This window comes from Canis lupus, chromosome 1, assembly GCF_048164855.1.
Source record: "Canis lupus baileyi chromosome 1, mCanLup2.hap1, whole genome shotgun sequence".
Lineage (NCBI taxonomy): Eukaryota > Metazoa > Chordata > Mammalia > Carnivora > Canidae > Canis > Canis lupus.
The window spans coordinates 68907750-68929033 of NC_132838.1; the positions used below are offsets into that span (position 1 = coordinate 68907750).

Below are 21284 nucleotides of genomic sequence, written 5' to 3' on the forward strand. Positions count from 1 at the left end.
AAATAGTGTAAGCCAAGTGCTGCCCTTTAAATTAACATTTCTTTACTGTACGTGAAGATCGTGCTTGCCAGAACATTTTGAATGCCCCATTATTTAAAAAATCAAATCCAATCAAGAAGCTAAGAAAAAGAATTTGTACTATTCCATTTCCTTAATTGATGAAGACTTCCAAGCTACTATCAAAAGAGCAGCCCTTCATTCTCAAGGAATTCATATGGCGGGATCCCAGTCACACTCAGGCCAGCTCTCTCTCTGAAAGCACACTTTCAATAACCTACCCAAAGACTTTATTTTAGTAGAAACAGGGAAAATAACAGAAGTACTAAAAGAAAGATGAATCGTGATTGACAGAGGAGAAAATCTAATTACTTGGCAAGTATACTTGGAGGCACTAGAATTGAAAATAATAACATCTTAGTGACTGAAATGGACATATTGATGTTTTCAAGCCATGCTTTGCTGGGATATTTTATGCTTTGTTTTTCAGTGATGTCAGGTCTTTGGCTTGGAACTTGAAGGCAGACGCGTGAAACAGTGGCAAGTGCTCGCGTTACTATTGTGTAACAGTGCTTGAGTCTGTCTGCCTATAAAATCCTTACATGAAATGAAGTGGATCATTAATTAGTATGTTCAGCCCTCTTTTTCACATCCAGAGCGCTGATGGTTAGGAACCTTTCATCCTTCTCCCTTTCCCTTTGCTATTATTCTTCCCAGAGGAAGGCCAGGAGAGGCAGGGCTCATTCTGTGGTCGGCATGACCCACCCAGCCTCCCCGGGCAGCCAGGGCCCTGCCCCTACATGGGCTCCGCGTGCAAGCCGGCCCCGACCCCCGTGGCTCTACTGTGGACACACAGGGCCCCCTGGCCCGCCCATGCTGGGTGCCAGCAAAGCCATGGGAACCCCAGTCTTGGAGTCGGCAATAACATGCTGGCCCAGTTCAGGTCTCGTTAGTTGTTTGGTTTTGTTTTGCTTTTACTCTTTTAAACAAAAGAATAGAAACACCTGCACAGAGGAAGCCATTTCACCAGCACAACCAGGTACAAAACGAAAGGTTCTGGTACACAGCTGCCCACACCACTGTGGGCTCCCCTGCTTGGCCTGTTCCCGGTTCCTCTCTGCCGCTCTAAGTACCGGCAAGGTTTTCTGCTGTGTTCTTCTCCACCTACCACCACCGAGTCCCACCCCGACAAATTTTTGTATGTGTGTCAGCGTATGTATTATGTGTCTTGCCCATTTTAATGAGAAAGATCTTAAGGATCTTTCTTTTTTTTTTTTTTTTATCTCTGCACCTACAAATGAAGATCTATGAACATTCTGGAAGATACACGTTGATATAGTTTCACAGGTACATCTGTAGGCTAAAATTCTGGCAGCGCAATTGCTGGGACAAATACATGTCTATTTAAAATTCTAATAAAGGTATTCAGTTGCTCTTCAGAAAATGGCATCGACTTGCATTTCCACCAACGCTCTTGTGAACACCTGGTATTATCGGGCCTTTAACTTTTGCCAATCTGATAAATGAGAAATGATATCTGACTCTTCCTTTACAGTTTTCAAGTATTATAGCCTTAAGTGCTTTATTTTAATTTAGTGACTCATTATTTCTATTTATTGTACTGTAGCCGACCCGTTCTATAGTTTGCTCATTATTCTTAAGAATGTGGGACCCTTGGTATCTCTGCCTGTCACTTTGCATGAAGGCATTGCTAATTTTCTCTAAATATTCCCATCTGATTATGTGTGCAGTGCCTGTGTGAGGCTCCCGTCTGATCATGTGTGCAGTGCCTGTGTAAGTTTTATTTAACTGTAGCCATGTTTTTAAGGCGACAAAGGGCAAAATGAAAGGAGAGCTAGGGAGGAAACAATTGGGGCCGGGTGGGGGGGAGGATGGGAAGCAAGTCTGGGTGAGTAAGAGCACCCTTACCCAACATGCTCTGCTTATCCCTGGTTTTGCCCACCAATCCCAGCAGAATCCAGGGTTAAGAGCACAATTTCTGGAATGAGACTGCATGGACTTGAATCCCAACTCCACCATTTACTGACCGTACAAATTTGGGAAATTCACTTAAATTCTCTAAGCTGGTTTCCTCATTTGCAAATTGAAGATGATAATAATAATACATCTTGATGTTATAGTGGTTATAACGCTAAGCATAGAACTTACACATACCCACAGACCCCTGGTCGTTACTATCACTAAATGCCTGCCAGGCGAGGCCAGGAGGGCACCCCCTCTTTCCTGGACCTTCCTCAATGCTCCTCTTTAATGGAGGGCTCTGCCTTTTATTCACATTTTGTGTTTTTGTAGAGGTAATTTGAACAGTCAGCATACATCTCCCCAGGAAACAAATATTATGGCACAAATAAACTATTTAAAAAAAATTTTTAAAGAAATGATCTACTTTATCCAGTCAGGAAAGGTAAAAAGTATTATAGGAAGCACAGACTTTTATATCTTTCATTTATTTAATTCCACTGTTCATTAATAAATAATGTTAAAAAAAGAGAAAGAGGCAGATTCAGTCTTAGGTTTGCAGTTCAATATGTATCTAAGCAAAATTTCTAAACCTCTATTCTTCTATCAGCAGATTGGATATTTGTTTTCTTTCCCCTAAAAGATTTCATAACTTTTATCCTTATACTGTCACACTCAGATTCTGAACCTCTTAGTTACTATTATAACACAGACCAACCTGAAGTTTGGATGATGTTAAAAACTAGTGGAAAGAAGCTGAAAAATTTACGCTTGTAATATTAAATTATCTCCAGTAAGTGATTTATTTTAATGTTAAAGAGATCATGCTAAGGTAGCAAGAAAAAAACATATAAAAAACCTATTTGAGAGCAATTTATAAAATATCATTTTTTCTATTTAACAAAAATGCCAGTTTTTCAGAAATGCACTAGAAGTTGTTTTTTAAATTCATTTTTCAAATATGTACTAATGTGATACTTACTGAAGTTGGGAGATTCTCTGTAACAAGCATATCTGTTTGAGATTTTTCAAAGCTAATCCAGTGATCCATTTTGGTAATGAAATTCTTAAAATGAGTAACACTAATGGGAATAATGCCAAGAGGGCATCATTGCAAATGCAATAAGAGATTGATTCTTTTCTCCACAGAAAACCCTCAAATTAAGTCAGATAAGGATCAGATACCAAGAAGAAAACACAGCTGTTGAACATGTTGAAGAGAGAAATGGTCATTTGGCAAACACATATTTTATATTATGGTCCGAAATATATTTGTTGACAGATCGCCAATAAATTAAAAGTAATTAAATTAGTTCTCCTGTTTTTATAAGCTTTATATTAAAATAATCTGAAATTACGTGTCCATATCAGAGATGTGTAAACTCAGAGATGATTAAAATTATTTCATTCTTTTCTGTTTTCCGTTCACAGAAAACGATGACTATCTGAATGGCTTAACAACCAGATTAGAAAACGCAGATGCTAGAAATGGGGATCTCCTGAGAGCTTTGAATGACACTTTGGGAAAGTTGTCAGCCATTCCAAATGGTAAGCATTTGGGACACTGCGAATGTGTCAGTTTACCTGAACGATTAAACAATGTTCTAGCGTTTACCATCTTTCCTGACAGGACATTTGGACTGTTGGCAGGAAATTAAATTCTGGTTTTCTTACTTATAAATCTTTCCTTGTGAGAATGAGAAACTAAGCCATACTTACCCTGTGATATTTCTTATGCTTTGTTAACCTCACTGACATATAATAGATCTATAGCATATGTATAACGTGCATATATTGCAAAAAGGAAAATATAGCCATCTTTTTACTGTACTGTTGTTTTTCCATGTGTCAACCCAGAAAATCTTGTTTCTAATAAGATTGTTATTATTAGAAATAATATTATTTGTCATTCTGTATTAATTGGGAAAGTATAACATCACACAGGTGCTGTTCTTAAAATGTGCTATTACAAAGTCACAGGTGATTATAGGACCTGTGATAACACAGGAGAGCCTTTCCTCACATCATTCTTTGCCACTTTATTATTTTTTTTGAGTTTCGTTGACACACAATGTCACATTATTTTCAAGTATTCAACATAGTGAGTCAACAAGTCTGTAGGTTATGCTATACTCAGTGCAAGTGTAGCTACCATGTGTCCCCACACAACGCTATTATGGGATCGTTGACTATATTCCTTCTGCCGTGTATTTATGTCTATGACTTATTCATTCCCGTAGCCCGAAGCCTGTATCCCCTACTCCCCTTCACCTTCACCCCTTCTGCCTCTGCCCCCATAGCCCTCCCCTCCGGCCGTCATCCGCACATCTTTCTCAGCAAAGTTCAGTTCCTTAAATGTTTCAGCTTTGAAAACATTGGCAGTTGAACCACGTCTGTAATGTCTTCCTACATGTTACAAGTCCTTGAAGAGATGGTGTGGTATTAGCTCCTGAAAGCGCTACCCTTTATATTTTTAATTGCATGGTACGATAACAATGAAGTTTGCAGACATCTAAGGAGTGCTGACTCAATGTCCTTGTTAGGTGTATATAATCCTCATACTAATCCTGCCAAGTGAATAGAATTATCTTTCTCTAGATAAGACTTTACACTGGGACTTTAGAGGAGACAAACTAAGACGCGGCATTATGCTAAGGAAAGTCAGTCAGAGAAAGACAAATGCCATATGATTCACTCATATGCGGAATTTAAGAAATGAAACAAGATACTGAAGGTCATTGTTCAGAGTGGCATGTATGAGACTGGAACCCTACTGTTTAACTTTGAAGCCTATGGTCTTAGTCATTAATCTACTAGTAGGTATTATATGTTCTGTATCTGAGTAGGCATCTGCATGTTCAATATATGTTTTTTATACAAATTATGATCAAGAAAACTAATGCATACATTTATATAACAGGAAGTATCAGTGATTTCTACTTATTTTAACATTAAAAAAATAAGTAACTGTCCAGGATTGCTTGTCGTCTCCTTCAATACGTAGGACGTACATAGAAAATTTCCAATGCTGAAAACAAATGTAAATACAAAGACATATGGTCTAAAGTACCTGAGAGAGTCTCTCTACCTTGAAGTTGAAGTACATTCATCATTCCCCTTTCTGAATGTGCAGAGTAAATCTTGAACCTAGTTTTGATGAAACTGTGATTTGTGGTTAAATTTCTCTCTGTAATACGGTCAGCAGCAAATCACAACATACCTTTATACAATGAACATCTAGAATAATCACTTTGCTGTCTTGAGAGCTAATCAGGTATTCATAGCAAAGGTCCCTGAGAAAATTTAATTTAGCTAAACACGTACTTCATTTGCTACAACTGAATGAGACAAAGTTCATTGGTGTGTGTGCGTGTGTCTCTGAAGTGGGCCAGCTCCAGCCTCTCTTTGACCAGCATGAGATAAGCCACTAACTCCAGCCCTCTGTTCTGCTGCTCGTACCTTGTCCCGCTCACAGACACAGCCGCTAAGCTGCAGGCCGTCAAGGAAAAAGCAAGACAAGCCAATGACACAGCAAAAGACGTATTGGCACAGATTAAAGATCTGCACCAGAACCTGGATGGCCTGAAGAAAAACTACAATCAACTAGCAGACAGCGTCGCCAAAACAAATGCGGTGGTAAAAGACCCTTTGAAGAACAGTAAGATCTGCTTTTTCACTTTGATTGTGTCATTTGTCTCTTTCCACAGTAGGAGTAGCCTAGATCCCACCTCCTGGTGGTGGAGGAGAGCCCACACCAAGTCGGCTTTCCTCCCAGGCCAGGCCCAGGAAGTGAGCGGCCTCAGTTCCACAGCTGGAATCCAAGTCCCCAGTGCGCTAGTGCTTTCTTCATTCACATTTTGTTCAATCAAGAGGAAATTAGGAATTCCCGAAGTCTGCATGACTTTTGGTATAGGGATGCCAAATACTTTTTTTTTTTGCCAAGTACTTTTTTAATCCTTCAGTGTAATTAAAAATACAGCTGTACTTGGGAAATTACATCTTCCTAGTTGGTGAAGTTCCATGGAACATAGAGGTCAAGGAGTACACTCACGAGCAGGCCTGTTAGAACAGGATATTAAAATGCTATCAACCTGAAATGCATTCAAGTTCAAAAATATTAATATTTTATTATTTGAATTCTGGTTCATATTTTTAGAAAATTAAAGTATCCAGTTTATCAAGAGTATTTTTTCATCTACATCTTTTGTATATTGCATGAAATTACATCAAGTTTTTCAGAATTCACTGAGAAAATATGGTAGGACTTAATATAATGATAATTTAAATTATTAACTGTAGTCAATAAACATTACGGTGTTTTATAGTCTTTTTTCCATCTGTGAAGTTGATAAGTTATCTCAGTATGTAATTTCACCAAAGGGGATGCATGATTTTTGTATTTGTCACTCTCAAGAGACTAGTCCTCTATTTATATGCCCACATTGTCATTGGTTAACCGAATGTTTGTAGTGTGTAATAACAAAAACACTGTTATTGACGTCAGGTGTTCTATAATTCAAATGCTGGTTTATCAGCACCATTGCCTCAAATCAAATGGCAATGATGATACAAAATAATAAACACTACTAACATGACTCCTTAAAGAGCAAGGAAGAGTCCAAACATATATAACATGTATTTCAGAACTAGGGAGGATTTGTACTTTGCCATTTCTTCAAAAAATAAAAGGAGTCCATTCAATCATTTTTCATTTCTTACATAAGCCCAGAGATAGCTGCTTTCTGCAGTTAAAGATTCCATCTGAATCGGTGGTTCCAATGCAAGCAAGATCACAATATCCGCCCCCCCCAAAAAATGAAAATGAGTTTTAAAGTAAATATCATTCCCTTATTTTATAATTGCAGATATTATTTCATTCAATTTCAGATTGATTCTCAACTAATAGTGGCCTGTTTATAATGTTTATCTCTAACTTTTTGATCCTACCCTCTATCTGGAGCTCATTACCTGTAATATTAATTAAACTGGGCCTATGGTCTATCTTATTAGAATATCAGAATAAAGTTTCTTCCAATATGAACAATAGCCTGCTAACTAACATATATTTGTGGATTTTTATTTGATCACACTTGTTTGACTCAAAATAGGGTGCGTTTGTAATTAGTACTTGTTGTGAAAAGTACCATTTTTTGATAATCACTGTTTTATACAATCTATAAAAATATTTCCTCATGAGTTTTTTTTTATTTCTTTTTGTTTTGCTTCCATATATGAAATTACCTGCAGAAATCAGTATGTATATGGTCTTGACTGCCTACCACAAATGCTTCAGCTTTGCATGTTACCCTGTCTTGGTCTGGCTTTAACATTATATAGCTGTTTTTTCCAGAGTCATAGTATTAATACTAGATATATTTAAAAAGACAACTTTCTTTACAAAAAGTTAGCATGCAGATGTATTTGACATAAAATGTTTGCAATTGTGTTATAGAAATTAGTGAAATATCTATATAATACCAACAGAACAGTGGAAAACAGAATTCTTCCACAGATTGAGCTAAATTGTGGTTCTTCTGATAACACAGATTCTGCCCCTGAAGTTCAAATGACTTCTTGCCGGTAGGATCAGCACAGATTAAGTGTTATGTTGTCATTGCTTTTCCCCCTTGAAGCTCACTGCCCCCCACAAAAAAATTCTTATAAATAATTATTTTCAACTTCTAGAGAATTACACTTGGAGAAGCACATAATAAAACTAATAAAATTAGATCTTATCAAATGAGCAATTGTTGGGAGATAATACTATTCTCCCTTAAACATCTCATAGTTTAAATTCAAAGTCAAAAATAAAACTGCAGGATGGAAAATAACAATAATAAAATCCAACATATTGAAACCTGAGAAATATGACCAAGGCTGTCTCAGTGGAGAAGAGGTTGTGATTATATTACCAAACAAGCACTGAAATAAATTTAGTTAATCAACCCTGTAAGTTAGACAAAATAAAATTAAAGGAAAGAAGATGAAAAAAAAAAAAAAGGTGAATTAGAAGATGGACAAATAATACACTGGATAAATCCAAGAGATGAATCCTTAAGAGTGTAAAGGTAAAACATTTTAAATGCTTGGCAGGCTACTTGGGAATAATAAAGCACAGATAGACAAAAGTTCTAAAAGAGGTATAACTCGGGACGCCTGAGTGTCTCAGCGGTGGAGTGTCTGCCCTCGGCCCAGGGCGTGACCCTGGGGTCCTGGGATCGAGTCCCACATTGGGCTTCCCGCAGGGAGCCTGCTTCTCCCTCTGCCTGTGTCTCTGCCTCTCTCTCTGTGTCTCTCATGAATAAATAAAGTCTATAAAAAAGAAAAAAGGAGCTTTAACTAGATACGGGGGACACTTAACACATAAGAGAGTACTTGTCAAAACTCCGTGCTAATGGATTTTAGAGCCTAAAAGATACAGATAATTTTCTAGAAAAACATTGAATTATCATAATCTATTTTCGAAAGTGATTTTAAAATCTATACACTCAAATAATTATAGAAGAAAGTCAGAAATGTTTGAAAAGTATTATATAAGAAAGCATCCGACTCAATATTGCAGGCGTTTTATTTTTAAAACTGTTGAGAAGATTATTTCCAAAAGGTTTCAGCTGCTCCAGAAGATAGAGGAGGGGTGTAGGGAGGGAGGTGGCAACCTTTGGATTTCATTTGGAAACCTTTGATAAGAATCTGAGAGCTTTCAAAGGAAAGAATGCATTCTTGGATGAAGCTGAAATAGTCTTTGCTTTACCCTTTTTCTTTTTCCCATGAATCCAAATCTAAATCATTTTTTCTCAATTCCAGAATAATTTGTAGAGTATCAGGGTAATATTGGAGAATTAAGAGAAGGAAAACCTGGACAAGTGGTTTATTACAAGTATACAAAATAAAAGGGTAACTGTGTCTGTGTTGAATATGCAATTATATAACAAGGGTTTTGACCCCCATAACCTGCATTTCAAGCTTTGATCCAGCAACTCTGTTCAACGTAATAACTGACCTGTGTCCGTTTTAAACTTCACTCACAATATTATTCATAGTTATGAGTGTGAGTTCAAAATAGTTAATTCAAAACCTAGTTTAAAAATAATAATTTCCAGGGTGCCCGGGCGGGTCAGTCGGTTGAGCAACTGGCTCTGGATTTCAGCTCAGGTCATGATCTCCAGGTCGTGAGATTGAGTCCTGCCTCGGGCTCTGCTGTGGGTGAGGAGCCTGCTGGAGATTCCCTCTTACCCTCTCCCGTTGCCTGTGCGTGCATGTGAGCGCGCGTGCGTGTGTGTGTGTGGGTGTGTGCGCCGTCCCTCTCTCAAAACATAAAGAATAAATAAATAAATATGCTTTTTAAAACATTTAAAAATAATAATGTCTTTCCTTTTGAGCACATTTGATTCCATCCCGAGGATTAGTTCTCAGTGGTCCATTGGCCATGGGGGAGCAGATCATTCAGGGCCGAGGAGGGCACACAGCCTTGGTCCTTAAGTGGCTTCACTTTTTCATCAGAGTCAGGATGACAGTGGAGCAATACATGCTCAATCAGATGATAAACAGCCCGGTTGGGGTAAGACCGCCAGCGTCCTCGAGATAGAGTAATTGGTTTCCATGTGTCATTTGCCCTCCTATGAGGAGCACAGGCTGAAAGTCTATGGATCAGTGATAACCTTCAATTACTTTAAGGTCAAACCCGTTTTGAAATTGCCAATATTCAACTTTTTTGAACCTATAAAAAATGGCAGTGTAATATGGTTCAACCTAATATAGAGATTAGGATAATCAATTATTCTTCAAAATGAAAATGAACTGCAGCATGAAAGATTTAATTAAGGTTCACCATAGGCCTTCAGTCTAAGGGTCGTTCAACATTGAAATGTTTTCAGAAGACATTTTGATAGCTTCTCTCTTGAAGATGTACAAAGAAAGACAGTGAGAACAAAAAAGAAAACCAATTTTGTGTGAGAACCCTGATTTAAATACAGTTCTGGCTTGGACAGGCCAAGTGACATTTTAAAACACTTTCATTTCCTTGATTCTGCGACTAAAATTCTATTAAGTTTAGCTGTGGGGCTGAAGCTAGAAATTAATCATTGAATTAAGTTCGCAAATTCTCTACCTTCAATGCTAACTTCCACCTTGCCGCAAAGCCAAAATGTTGGTCCTCTGTCTCTAACATTTCCTGCTTTGTCCTGCTTGAGTCCCCACTGAGATATTGCCATCTGCCATCACACACTATGCTTCAGCAGCCATGGCCCTGCTTTGTCATGTGGATAAGATGAAATCTTTTCAATTATTTAATGAAGCATTTAATTTCTGTGTGTGTGTGTGTGTCTGTGATATGTGCTAATCTTGTTCTGTGCAGTTGCAGATGCACATGACACTGTGAAAAATCTAGAACAAGAAGCTGATCGTCTGATAGATAAACTCAAACCCATCAAGGAACTTGAGGATAACCTGAAGAGAAACATCTCTGAGATAAAGGAACTGATAAACCAAGCCCGGAAACAAGCTAATTCTGTAAGCTCTTTTTATTTTCAGTATCAGTAATTGATTGTAATTTTTGATATTATTCCCAGAGGGAAAGCCTTCTCCCACTGAATCCTGTTGACTAATCTCTGGTTATTTTCCTTTAACCTGAAGCTATTTTAGGGTGAGGGGAGGATAAACGGTTAAATTTTTTTCCCATAAATTTCAAAAGACACCCCATAGGAAGAATAATCACCACTTACTGTTTTAGAAATGGGAATTTTGATGTATTTTATCGTTATTTGGATAGAGTAGCACAAATAGCAAGAATGGAAATCTTACTATTGTATGTTTGAAAGGCATGGATGCTTCTGGTGAAAACCAAAAAGCCCAACCAGTGAGGTTGTATCAGGAATGAGTGAACAAGGTTATATAGAATAATAGCAATGAAGAACTATCGTTTTCTATATTTTTTTGTCTGAGTCCTACAACAACAAAAATTATTTTGATTACAATTTCTGCAGGGGTTGTTTCTTGTTGGAATAAGAATGGAGAATACCTCACTTGTATCAAAATTTGGGTCTTTATTGATCCAATTAGAAAACTCTTAGGAGTAACACAGAACTTTCTAGAACATAGCCACTTGGGGAACCAGGGTAGAATTTCTAAGTGCCAATGTGAAGCCTTATCTGGACTAGTAAATTCATCCCACAATGACTTTAGAAATAGAAGGATAAAATAGTTCATGTTGTCAGGTTTAAATGCAAATCTTTTTGGATATCCTAGTCTTCCATCTCAAAAGTTCCATTTTCTGAACACATTTGAAGCTAGAATGTGTGAATGACCAGAAATGTCTTTTCTTAATCCATCAACTTATACTACTTTTAGTAGTGGCCAAGAATATGATGCCCAAGTAGTAGTATATCATTTGTCCTCCTTATACACAAATGGGATCTCTCTACAAGGTTAAGACAATGAAGTTTAAGGTGCTCTTTAAAAAGGAGCTCCTGCCTCACTAAAGAGCAACTAGGAAGATGACAAAAAATTAGGCAAGATGACGTACAGAAGCTCAAAGTGAAAGAAGCAGATAGGGTTGAGAACACATACATTGAGCCACGATATGAAAACCATGGAGGCAGAATGATGACAATAGTATTATTATACATTTGAAGCACGAAGCAGAAAGAAGTCAGGTGGTAGTTCAAAGTTTGGGGTTTTAGCCAAGAGATAGCCCATGTCGAAAAAGCATCCCCTACATTCAAGGTGACTTCTACTTACATAGTTGGTAACACCACAGAAGAAAGACGACATGTCCATATATGACTCTAAGGTAATGCCAAATGGGGTGCCACATTGCATGAGCAAGGGGAGGTGCTCTGGAGTTCCAAAAGCAAATATCCCTCTAGTTGGGGCAGGAAGATTTCCCAAAGACAAGAATTAGAGCCAGGCCTTGAGTGGGGCTTAGGCGGAGGGCGGAGAGAGCATTCTGAGAATGAGCCAAGGCAAAGAGAAAAGGAGGTTTCAGGCTCTTTTCAGGAAAAAGTGGTTTAGTTTGCCAGAATTATTGGTCGAGGGAACATGAGACTGGAAACATCGTGGAGGCCAGCTCTTGTTAGGCCTTGGATGGTAAAGTACACAATTTTGTTTATCCAGAATTGTACCTGAGATGAATCTTATTGGTGAGAAACTGAAAGCTCTAAAGCTCTTGAACACGGAATGTAATATTATCAGAGCTGTGCTTTTTGAATATGAATTTGGAAGTCATTTGGGGTGTGAATGAGAGGAAACTAGGAAGGAGTCAACTTTAAGAAGAGTCAGGTGGCAGTAGCAAGAGAAAGGGAGAGTTTGAGGTACCTCTCCTGTATTTTGCAATGTTGATTTAAAAAGACAATAATGGTAAATATTCTCCTGTGAGTCACACACTTAGCCATATTTTCTTGGTCATCATGTGAGGAAATCCGGCCATTTTTATGATTTCTTGTGAAGAAGTCTAAAAATATGCCATATATTCATCAGTTGTGATTGTTGACTCCTACCCACCCTTTGTCCTGCCCCCAGAAAAAGAAAAAAATTCTGGTGTGTTAAGTATATAAAACCTGTCTCAAAATACAAAATGAAAAAAAAGGTATAAAGAAACGCTACAAAAAGTGACCATTGTCTATGCCTTTCAGGGAAATTTTCAATCATTTTTGGAAATGGAAGTTACAACAAAGTGTCTTATTTTTTATTAGATGTTAGAATTATGTGAACTAGCCAAGTTTTTTTTTTTCAAGTGAGTTTTGTACTAATTGAAGATGACATTTGCCTAATTTATAAATACATTTGTAACTTGCCATGAGTGTCTGGATGTAGCCCTGACACATATTCAATATGACCAAGAAATTAAAGACATTTATTTTAAAGTAGCTTTCTTCAAGTTTGTTGACTCTGAAATTGAGCAGCTGATACTCTTTTTAAACAAATGACCTAGTTACTGGATGAAAGAAATGCAGTAGGAATTCAATAGATATAATAATGGGATCCTCAATAATGTTTAATTGAGTCCATAATGATTCATTGGTAATGTTGTATGAGAAATGCCTTAGACATACCTAATGCTTAGTGATTTTTCTTTAGAAGTCTTGTGAAGGGCTCAAATTAGAAATAACAAAAACTGATAGAGCCAAACATTCTAAGAGATGTTTGTGTTTCAGAAATTACTCCCTTCTTATGACAGGGATGTGTCCTAGCAACTTCTTCTGGAGAAATTTATAAATACTGTATTTTTATTTCCCTGCTTTAAGTTTGATGAAAAAAGTCTCTATAATTGGAAATCAAAATGCAAGGTATTTTTTAAAAAGAGAGAGATTAGTAGCTATGGACTGGTGACCATCAGTTTGGGCTATTTTTCAGGTACTGAGGGTATATTCAAAACCATAAGCGAGAAAACAGAAAATCCAGAGGGTTTTTCATATAAATGTGTAAGAGTTGAGCAATAGGCTACTTTATAAGATCAATTGCTGGCATTTGGGGCATAACAATGTCATTTTGTTCAGAGAACCATATTTTTTAGATATGTAAAGGATGCCATAAAGTAGATTAATTGTAACTCCTAGAAACATTAAATAGCCTTCATTTTAAAATGGCTACTCACGTAGACTTACAATTCTCGGATAGGGTTTTTTTCAATTCAGTGAGGCTTCAGGACTGGCGCTCTGTCATCTACACTTTGGTAATCCCCTTCTCAGCACACTATCATGTGGGTCTCATCATTTCTACCAGGCAAGGACAGAAAACCAATCCTGTGACCAAACATTGCACCCACCTTTCACCCACATCCAGTCATTTCTTCTCTAAACAGCCACCAAGGAGTGTGTTCTTTAAACAAAAATAAGTTAATTGTGGTTAAGTTAGCCAAAATATGGCTTGATGGCCAAGCTTATAATGCATGTGTGAAATAAAGACAAAACAAACCACACGCACACACACACACACACACACACACACACACACACACGAGTTCCTTTTGATTACTAACCCAGCCCCATGAGGAATTTGGGTATGAATTCCTGTAGCTCAATCTGCTGCCCAGCTCCACTCATGAATGACAGTCAGACCTTGCCTTCTTTTTGATCCTCCTATGATGTCAGTGACACTTATACCCTGCCTCGGATACTGAGCCTGCTCAGTGCCTGGGTCTATTCTGATGACGGTTTCAGGTCACGTGCTGCAAATTCCTGAAAACTCACCTTTTCCTGAACATTAAAAACATCTGAAGGCTGTCTTTCCCCAACCTGCCCTCCACCATATTATCTTTCCGTTGCTTTGCTTTATCCCTTTTATCTCTAAGCCCTTGGATGACCTTTGTATAGCTGCTACTCTATCATGTAACACCCTGTGCCAATCTTCACTGTACATCTGCTCTGTAGTATTAACATCCCAGGTAAAAGTTGCACGTCTCCTGGTTCTGCGTTTCCACACCTCCTCTTGGTTTGCCTACTCGCAGCACCTTATGTAGAAGGAAATCCCATCATCTGTGGAGCAAAGAACTATCTTCTTGATGGAGAACCACACTTACCAGGAAGAGTGTCTCCCCCAGAACACAGCAAACACTCTTATTTCGATTTCGGGAGCCTTTCTTTCAGAGTTGCAGTCTGGGCCCCAACCTCAGGAGGAAGGCGAGGACAAGGAAAACACTCTAAGCAGTAGACTCAGGTTTTTCTAGCCCTGGGCCACCACCCAAGGCTCCCTTATGCTGAGCCCCTGTTTCTTTCCAGCACATGATTCTTCTGCAGAATATGCAATTTGGCTAGCAGTTGAGGGGATGAAACAATTCTATACAAACACACGATGTCTGCAGAGTCCGTAGGAAATGCAATAGGTCTGCTGTATCCCCAGAAGCTCTCAAACACACATGGATTTACATACTCATCAGAACCAAAAGCCCCTACTTAGCTTTCTTTGTACAACTTAACCAGTTTCTCAAAACAGAGGATCATAGGGGAAAGGAGGAAAAAATAAAACAAGATGAAATCAGAGAGGGACACAAATCATAAGAGACTCTTAACTCTGGGAAACCACCTGAGGGTCATTGGGAGGGACGTGGGTGGGGGGATGGGGTCACTGGGTGACGGGCATGAAGGAGGGCATGTGATGAGCACTGGGTGTTACAAATGACTGATGAGTCACTGGACACTGCCTCTGAAACTATTAATGCACGATATGGTAATTAATTGAATTTAAAATGAAAAAAAATAGTTTTTCATCCAGTTCCTCTTCAGTGTAGTCTGTGTCACTGTTGGGGAGGAGTCCTGGGGCTGCCTGTACCCCTTTCCAAATGAGCCTTTTTGCGATGTTTCCTGTGTCGCTGTGATGTGGAGATAGGCTTGGTGCCCCACGCTGTCATGTTTGGAGTGAGCACTACCCTTTCATGGCCACGGGGGCAGCCATAAAGCTACTTGGTTTTCTTCCAAGTGCAAAAACTATTTGAAAAAAAATTAATTAAAAAAAACTATTTGAGTAGCACAAAGTGCTAGGAAGACTGAGAAAATTCACTGCTAGCGAGAACCTAGAGGCTTCCAGAATCTGAATTTTTAAATCAGTGGCACAGAAAGGTCTTGAGTCTTTCCCAGCCTCTGCTTCCTTGTCTGAGCACTCTCACCAGGAAAGCAGAGCTTCATCCTGAGCCCGCGCAACTGCCATCCTGAGAAAGCCCCTTTGATAGTACAGCTGAACCAAAGGAAATTAAATCACATAATCAAGTCGTGTTATTTGTGGTTGGAGAAAGGCTCCCCGAAATCTAAGTAAGCATCGATATGAACAGTTTCAGTCCTATTCACATAGGAATTCCTTTCTTAGCAATTCATGGTAATTTTTAAAGTACTAGTCAAAAGAAAAAGGAGCTGTTAAATACATTAGTAGGGACAGCCATTGAAAATTATTTCCATTTCATTTCCTGGCAACCTAATAAAAAAGGTATAATTTATTCTCAAATGTATGTCCTGAGTGGCATGATTAAGATTCCTCGTATTGTTAGAACATCTAGAACAAAATCTATTTGGCCTCATCCAACTGTAAGAACATGAGAGGGTAGGTAATTTCCTCTTGAAAACCGAAAGAAAAATGGTGTCCTACTTTAAGTGACACCAAAATCATTGAAATTTGAATTGCGAAATTTCATTAAACTACCTTGATGAAGATCATTATCGTCAGCTTCATATGAAATCACCTTTTGGAAACGTCCCCACATTCATCAAGCAGAAAGGTATGAAGGTAAGAATTTGTTAGTTGCATGCTTCGAAAAATAGCAAACTAACAGGATGCAAGGCTGTGAACAGCTCGTTGTCAAAATCCTGGTGGGGAACTGCTCTCCCGTGCCCTCGTTAATGAGTATAATGGTGTCTGCATATGGGCATTTAATGATTCTATTTGATGATAGAAAACTAACTTCAAAGAAGAGATGATGATGGTTTTGTGGTTGTTTGGAAGGTACTTCAAACTTTCCGAGAGATTTAGTCTTGGTTCTTTGTACCTTGTTTTCCTTGAAGATCAAAGTATCTGTGTCTTCCGGAGGTGACTGCATTCGAACATACAAGCCGGAAATAAAGAAAGGAAGCTACAATAATATCATTGTCAACGTAAAGACAGCTGTTGCTGACAACCTCCTTTTTTATCTTGGAAGTGCCAAATTTGTAAGTTTGATGTTCAGCTTCTTCAGTTTCCTGGATATGTGAATATGCAGAGGTTAATCCTCATAGCGAGGAAAATGTACAGAATCTAATAACATGGTCCCAAAATTGTGTGATGTAGCCTTTCAGACTTGAAAACCTCCGAATCTTGCATCACAGAGTTCTGGAGTGTCAAATTAAAGTAGAAGGAAAGTGAAATGAAGAAAATTCTTTACAGTGTTTAGGCACATCTGCTTTAATTTGTGAGTAGATCAACATTTATTTAGAATTAGGTTTTCACATCTGGCTACTTAAGGAGGATTAAGAGGAATAAAGCTTTTTTAAAAAAGTCTCAACTAAGAAATTACAATGAACTCTCATGTTAAATGAAAATGACAAATTGTGTACTTCTTTCCTACCAACGGAAACTCTTTTGATTCGTGTTGAATTTATGACACTAACCGAAAATACAGAAGTTGTATCTTCAAAAACTTAACCCCAAAAGTTTTCATTCCTCTTATTTGAACATTTGACTTTTCCAAAATGAACGGTTTTCAACACATTAGTCATTGCTTAAGTCAAGACTTGTCATTCAGGTGAGAAGTTTTAGGTCACCTTGGGTTAAAAAAAAAAAATCACAGCTGGCCCCTTAAAAATGTCAAGTGTCTTTGGTGAAAACAATAGTGAATTCTGCATCCAAAATATTTTCTTTTGTCTCTTCCACAAAACCAGAATGAGAATGGACTTTTGTTTCAAAAGTAGAATTGGCTAAATTAACACATATGCCTCAGCAGTATGGACACTTGAGTTGCCTTAAATATACAATAATAAATAGTGATTTAATCATACATAACAATAGATCACATCATTTGGGAACTTTTATTGTGAGACTTCTAATTATTTCGCCTTTTGAAAAGAACTCTGTTGGCCTCCTCAGGAGAGCTGATGTCTGATATCTACTGTTTTTGTGTCTCTCTGACCCAGATTGACTTTCTGGCTATAGAAATGCGTAAAGGCAAAGTAAGTTTCCTCTGGGATGTTGGATCTGGAGTTGGACGTGTAGAGTATCCAGATTTGACCATTGATGATTCTTACTGGTACCGTATTGAGGCATCAAGGTAACTAATTCAATGAAGATTAAAACAATTAAATGACAGAATTTGGAAGTAGTTTCCCAGTGTATAAGAACACTCCTCTTTCCATGTCAAGGAGATAACTATATATGCACGGATATAGTTTATATATTATATGTACATGTGCAAATGTGTGTGCATGAGTGTCTCTGTAGCACCTGTTTGGAACCAACATGCCTTCCACGTATTGACCAGAGTGATGCATACATTTTGGACAGTTCATCCGGTTGTCTCATCAGCATGCTATCACACTTTTAGTCACACAATCTCCCCCGAAGAAGGCAGACTGAGATTGGCCCTAATTCCGTACAAGCCAGGGGTGAGGGCTGCCACTGGTGCCTGTCTTCAGCGTGCTTGGCTCTTCTTCTGGTCTACCTGCCAACTTGGCCCACAGGCAGGTGCAGTAGCTAAATGCTGGTACAAATGTATAACGTGTCACCTCCACACTACTTAAAATAGTGAGTAACAGGACATTGATTCATTCTCCCTGAAGCCTTCATTCAATTAAATTCTAGCCATCTATAGATAACATAGAAAACCCATTCTTGTCCTCAGTCCTTTCCCCTCATTTCCTCTTCTCCTATTCCTAATTCTTAATGCCCATGAAACCCCAAGCAGGTAACGGTTGAGAGCTATAGTTAAGGGCCTGGTCTAGAGATGGGTACAACAGTTGTTGGATACAGATGATGGGTACATAGAGTTTCACTCTGTGTTTGTAGACGCTTACATTTTTCCATAATAAAAGCTTAAAAGAAAACTTAATGAGAAGCAATACTTTTAATTCTTTTTTAAGATCTTCAGCAAAGGAAGGTGAGTGTGTGAGTGTGGGTGTGAGTGTGGGTGTGTATACAGAGAGAAAGAGCAGCGGCCCACTGCTTGCATATATGCGAGTGGGGGAGGGACTAAGTACTTCCATGACCTTAAGAACATTTATATTCACAAAACTCAGTTCTTCTATCAGAAGAGATGCTTCCAGTAAGATGGGGAAGTACCTTATGTGATAAATCCATCCGGTCATCTCCATGGGCCTCAGTTAATACTGTGCCATCGGAGAGAGAAAGCTTACCTACCTGAAGGAGGCAGTGGGGACAGACGGAGACACACAAGTTTTGTTATGACCGCTTGTCTCAGAAGAGAGACCAGTTTTTCATATTTAATAGTTCGTAGACATCAGTCACTTAAGAAAATGAAATGAAATAATAATAGCTTCCAAAATTCCATTCACTGGATTTAAAAGCAAAGGTCTTCCATACGCTTTGCATACACAGCTCTGAAGACGAGACATCATGCTGTGTACGTTACGATGGCACACCAAACAATAAAAGTGCATGATTCCAGGAAAACTACTTGAGCAAATTTGGATCCAAGATATAATAAGGGATCTTAGGAGAAACGATGCAGCTTATAGTGCGGGAGGGTGGTTCATTTGGGTTCACTTGCTGAATTAAGTTAGACAAAATGCTAAATGAGTAGTATCCACTTGTTTAAATAGTAGGGGCTGGTCAACAATAAATGGTTTCATAAGGCAACGGGAAGCAGGCTTTCCACTTACACAGTGGCAGTTCCGTCCGCTGATTGCGGCCGTGTCCTTTTGCATCAGCCCTCACGTGGCCATCAGGGTACGTTGCTCACCAGTCCTGGTCGAATCTGACAGCCAACGTCCAGCAAAGATCAGACGCTTGGTCTTGATTTACAGCTTAATGAATCTGGGTCTTTCGAAGCTCAGCACCCAGTTATCCCTTAAATATTCCAAAACGAGTCCCTCCATGTCATACCTTTTAAAATGGAAGTTCCTGTCAATGCGCTACATATTTTATGTTCTGTATTTTCTTTCGCTTCACCTCAATACGTACCCCTCCCTCAAGGACTGGGAGGAATGGGACTATTTCCGTGAGAGCTCTGGATGGACCCAAAGCAAGCATCGTGCCCAGTACCTACCATGCAGCATCTCCTCCAGGGTATACTATTCTTGATGTGGATGCAAACGCAATGCTGTTTGTCGGTGGCCTGACTGGGAAACTAAAGGTAGCGTGTTCTTTCCCATGCTGTTCGTTCCATCTCCGTATATAACTCCTGACATGATTGCTCTGGAGGAAGGCATGATAAAGCTCTGCAAAAACTCGATGATGTTTTACTTAATTTGTTCATGAAAACATAAATTTATTTTGAGTAGGAATTTTTCCTCCTTTGAATATCCAATCTGGAAACACCATGTTTTAAGCCCGTGTGTGTTTACTTAAACAGTTGTTTTGCCCTTATCTGTGGCACCGATTTTTTTTATAGTCTTGTTTTAGTTGCCTCGAGAGCAAAGTGTTTTTTTAAATATACCCCATTTTCTGAATCAGTTTATGATTTATTGATATGAAGTGCTATAAAGTTCAAACTCACATCTAATTAAAAGATTTATGAATACCTGGGGAAATATCACAGGAGCCATAAGCTTTCAAATCATGGTCTGATTTTTAAAGTTTTCAAGTTGCTCTTCTCCTCATTCTTCTAGAGCAATGCACTTAATATTCATAATTGCTTCATGACAGGTCCTTGTGCATTTCAAATTGCAAAGTGCCTGCATTTTAAAGAAGCTCATGTTGATTAAATGAAATTAGGTGTTGGAAAACGACCTGTAGGTGAGATACGAGAGCGCAGCCAAATACGATGGATAATCCTGGGCTTGTCAGAATCATCCTGGGATGAGATTAGTCAGAAAAAGTGAAAAGCCAGGGTGACCCCAAATTTATGAGAACTCAACCTTCACATAGAGTGAGGTTGTTTGATTTGCTTTGTGTATGAGATGTGACTCTAAAGTATTGGAATTGATTCTAAAACTACACACTAAAACCATCCTCATTTCTTAGAACCGTATATAAATGTACATGGTACCTAGTAATATATAGTCATATTGCCAACCTTCTCTCCTCCCTAGGAAGATAAATAAAGGGGTAGCACAGAGTAGTATAAAAACCATGAATTTTGAAATCAAATCCAAGTTAGATTCCTTGTTCTCTTCACTTACTAAAACATGACCTTAGGCAAGTCACTTAGCCACTTGGGCTTCGGTTTTCTCAACTAAAAAAGGGAGATAAAATGTCAGCCTTGCTTGGGGCGCCTGGGTGGCTCAGTTGGTTGAGCATCTTGAGCATCGACTCTTGATATCAGCTCAGATCCCCATCTCAGAGTCCTGAGATGGAGCCCCATAGCAGCAGGCTCTGTGTCAGCAGGGAGTCTGTTTGTCCCTCTGCCCCTTCCCCTTCTGGTGTGCTCTCTCTCCCTCTTTCTCTCAAATAAATAAATAAAATATTTAAAAACTTTTTTAAAAAAATCTACCTTGTTTGCATGGTGAAGGATACAGTAATAAACTTTTTTAACATAGTATAGCCCCTTCTGATATGCTAAGTAATATTCTAAGTAATTTACATGTATCAGCTTACAACCCCAAAAAGAGACAATATCCTCCTCATTTTATAGTTAAGGAATCTGAGACAGAGAAGGGTTAAATGACTTGGCCAAGGTCTCACAGCAGGTAGTGACAGAGCTGGAATTGGAACCAGGTTAACAGGCACAAAAGCCCCCA

At 38.6% G+C, this 21284-nt stretch overlaps 1 protein-coding gene and 1 long non-coding RNA gene across 4 annotated transcripts in view; one reads left to right on the forward strand and one right to left on the reverse strand.

Moving 5' to 3' along the window:
• Positions 1-16173, reverse strand: part of LOC140637324 (uncharacterized) — a 51778-nt gene extending 35605 nt beyond the window's left edge. The window contains exon 1 of the long non-coding RNA XR_012034503.1: positions 11713-16173. This is a non-coding gene — a long non-coding RNA (uncharacterized lncRNA). The remainder of the gene's footprint in view (positions 1-11712) is intronic.
• Positions 1-21284, forward strand: part of LAMA2 (laminin subunit alpha 2) — a 583647-nt gene that overhangs the window by 497738 nt on the left and 64625 nt on the right. For all 3 annotated transcript variants that reach the window (XM_072833687.1, XM_072833697.1, XM_072833705.1), the window contains 6 exons: positions 3409-3525; positions 5453-5635; positions 10331-10485; positions 16461-16604; positions 17565-17698; positions 19579-19738. In XM_072833687.1, the coding sequence (XP_072689788.1) occupies positions 3409-3525; positions 5453-5635; positions 10331-10485; positions 16461-16604; positions 17565-17698; positions 19579-19738 (893 nt within the window). The remainder of the gene's footprint in view (positions 1-3408; positions 3526-5452; positions 5636-10330; positions 10486-16460; positions 16605-17564; positions 17699-19578; positions 19739-21284) is intronic.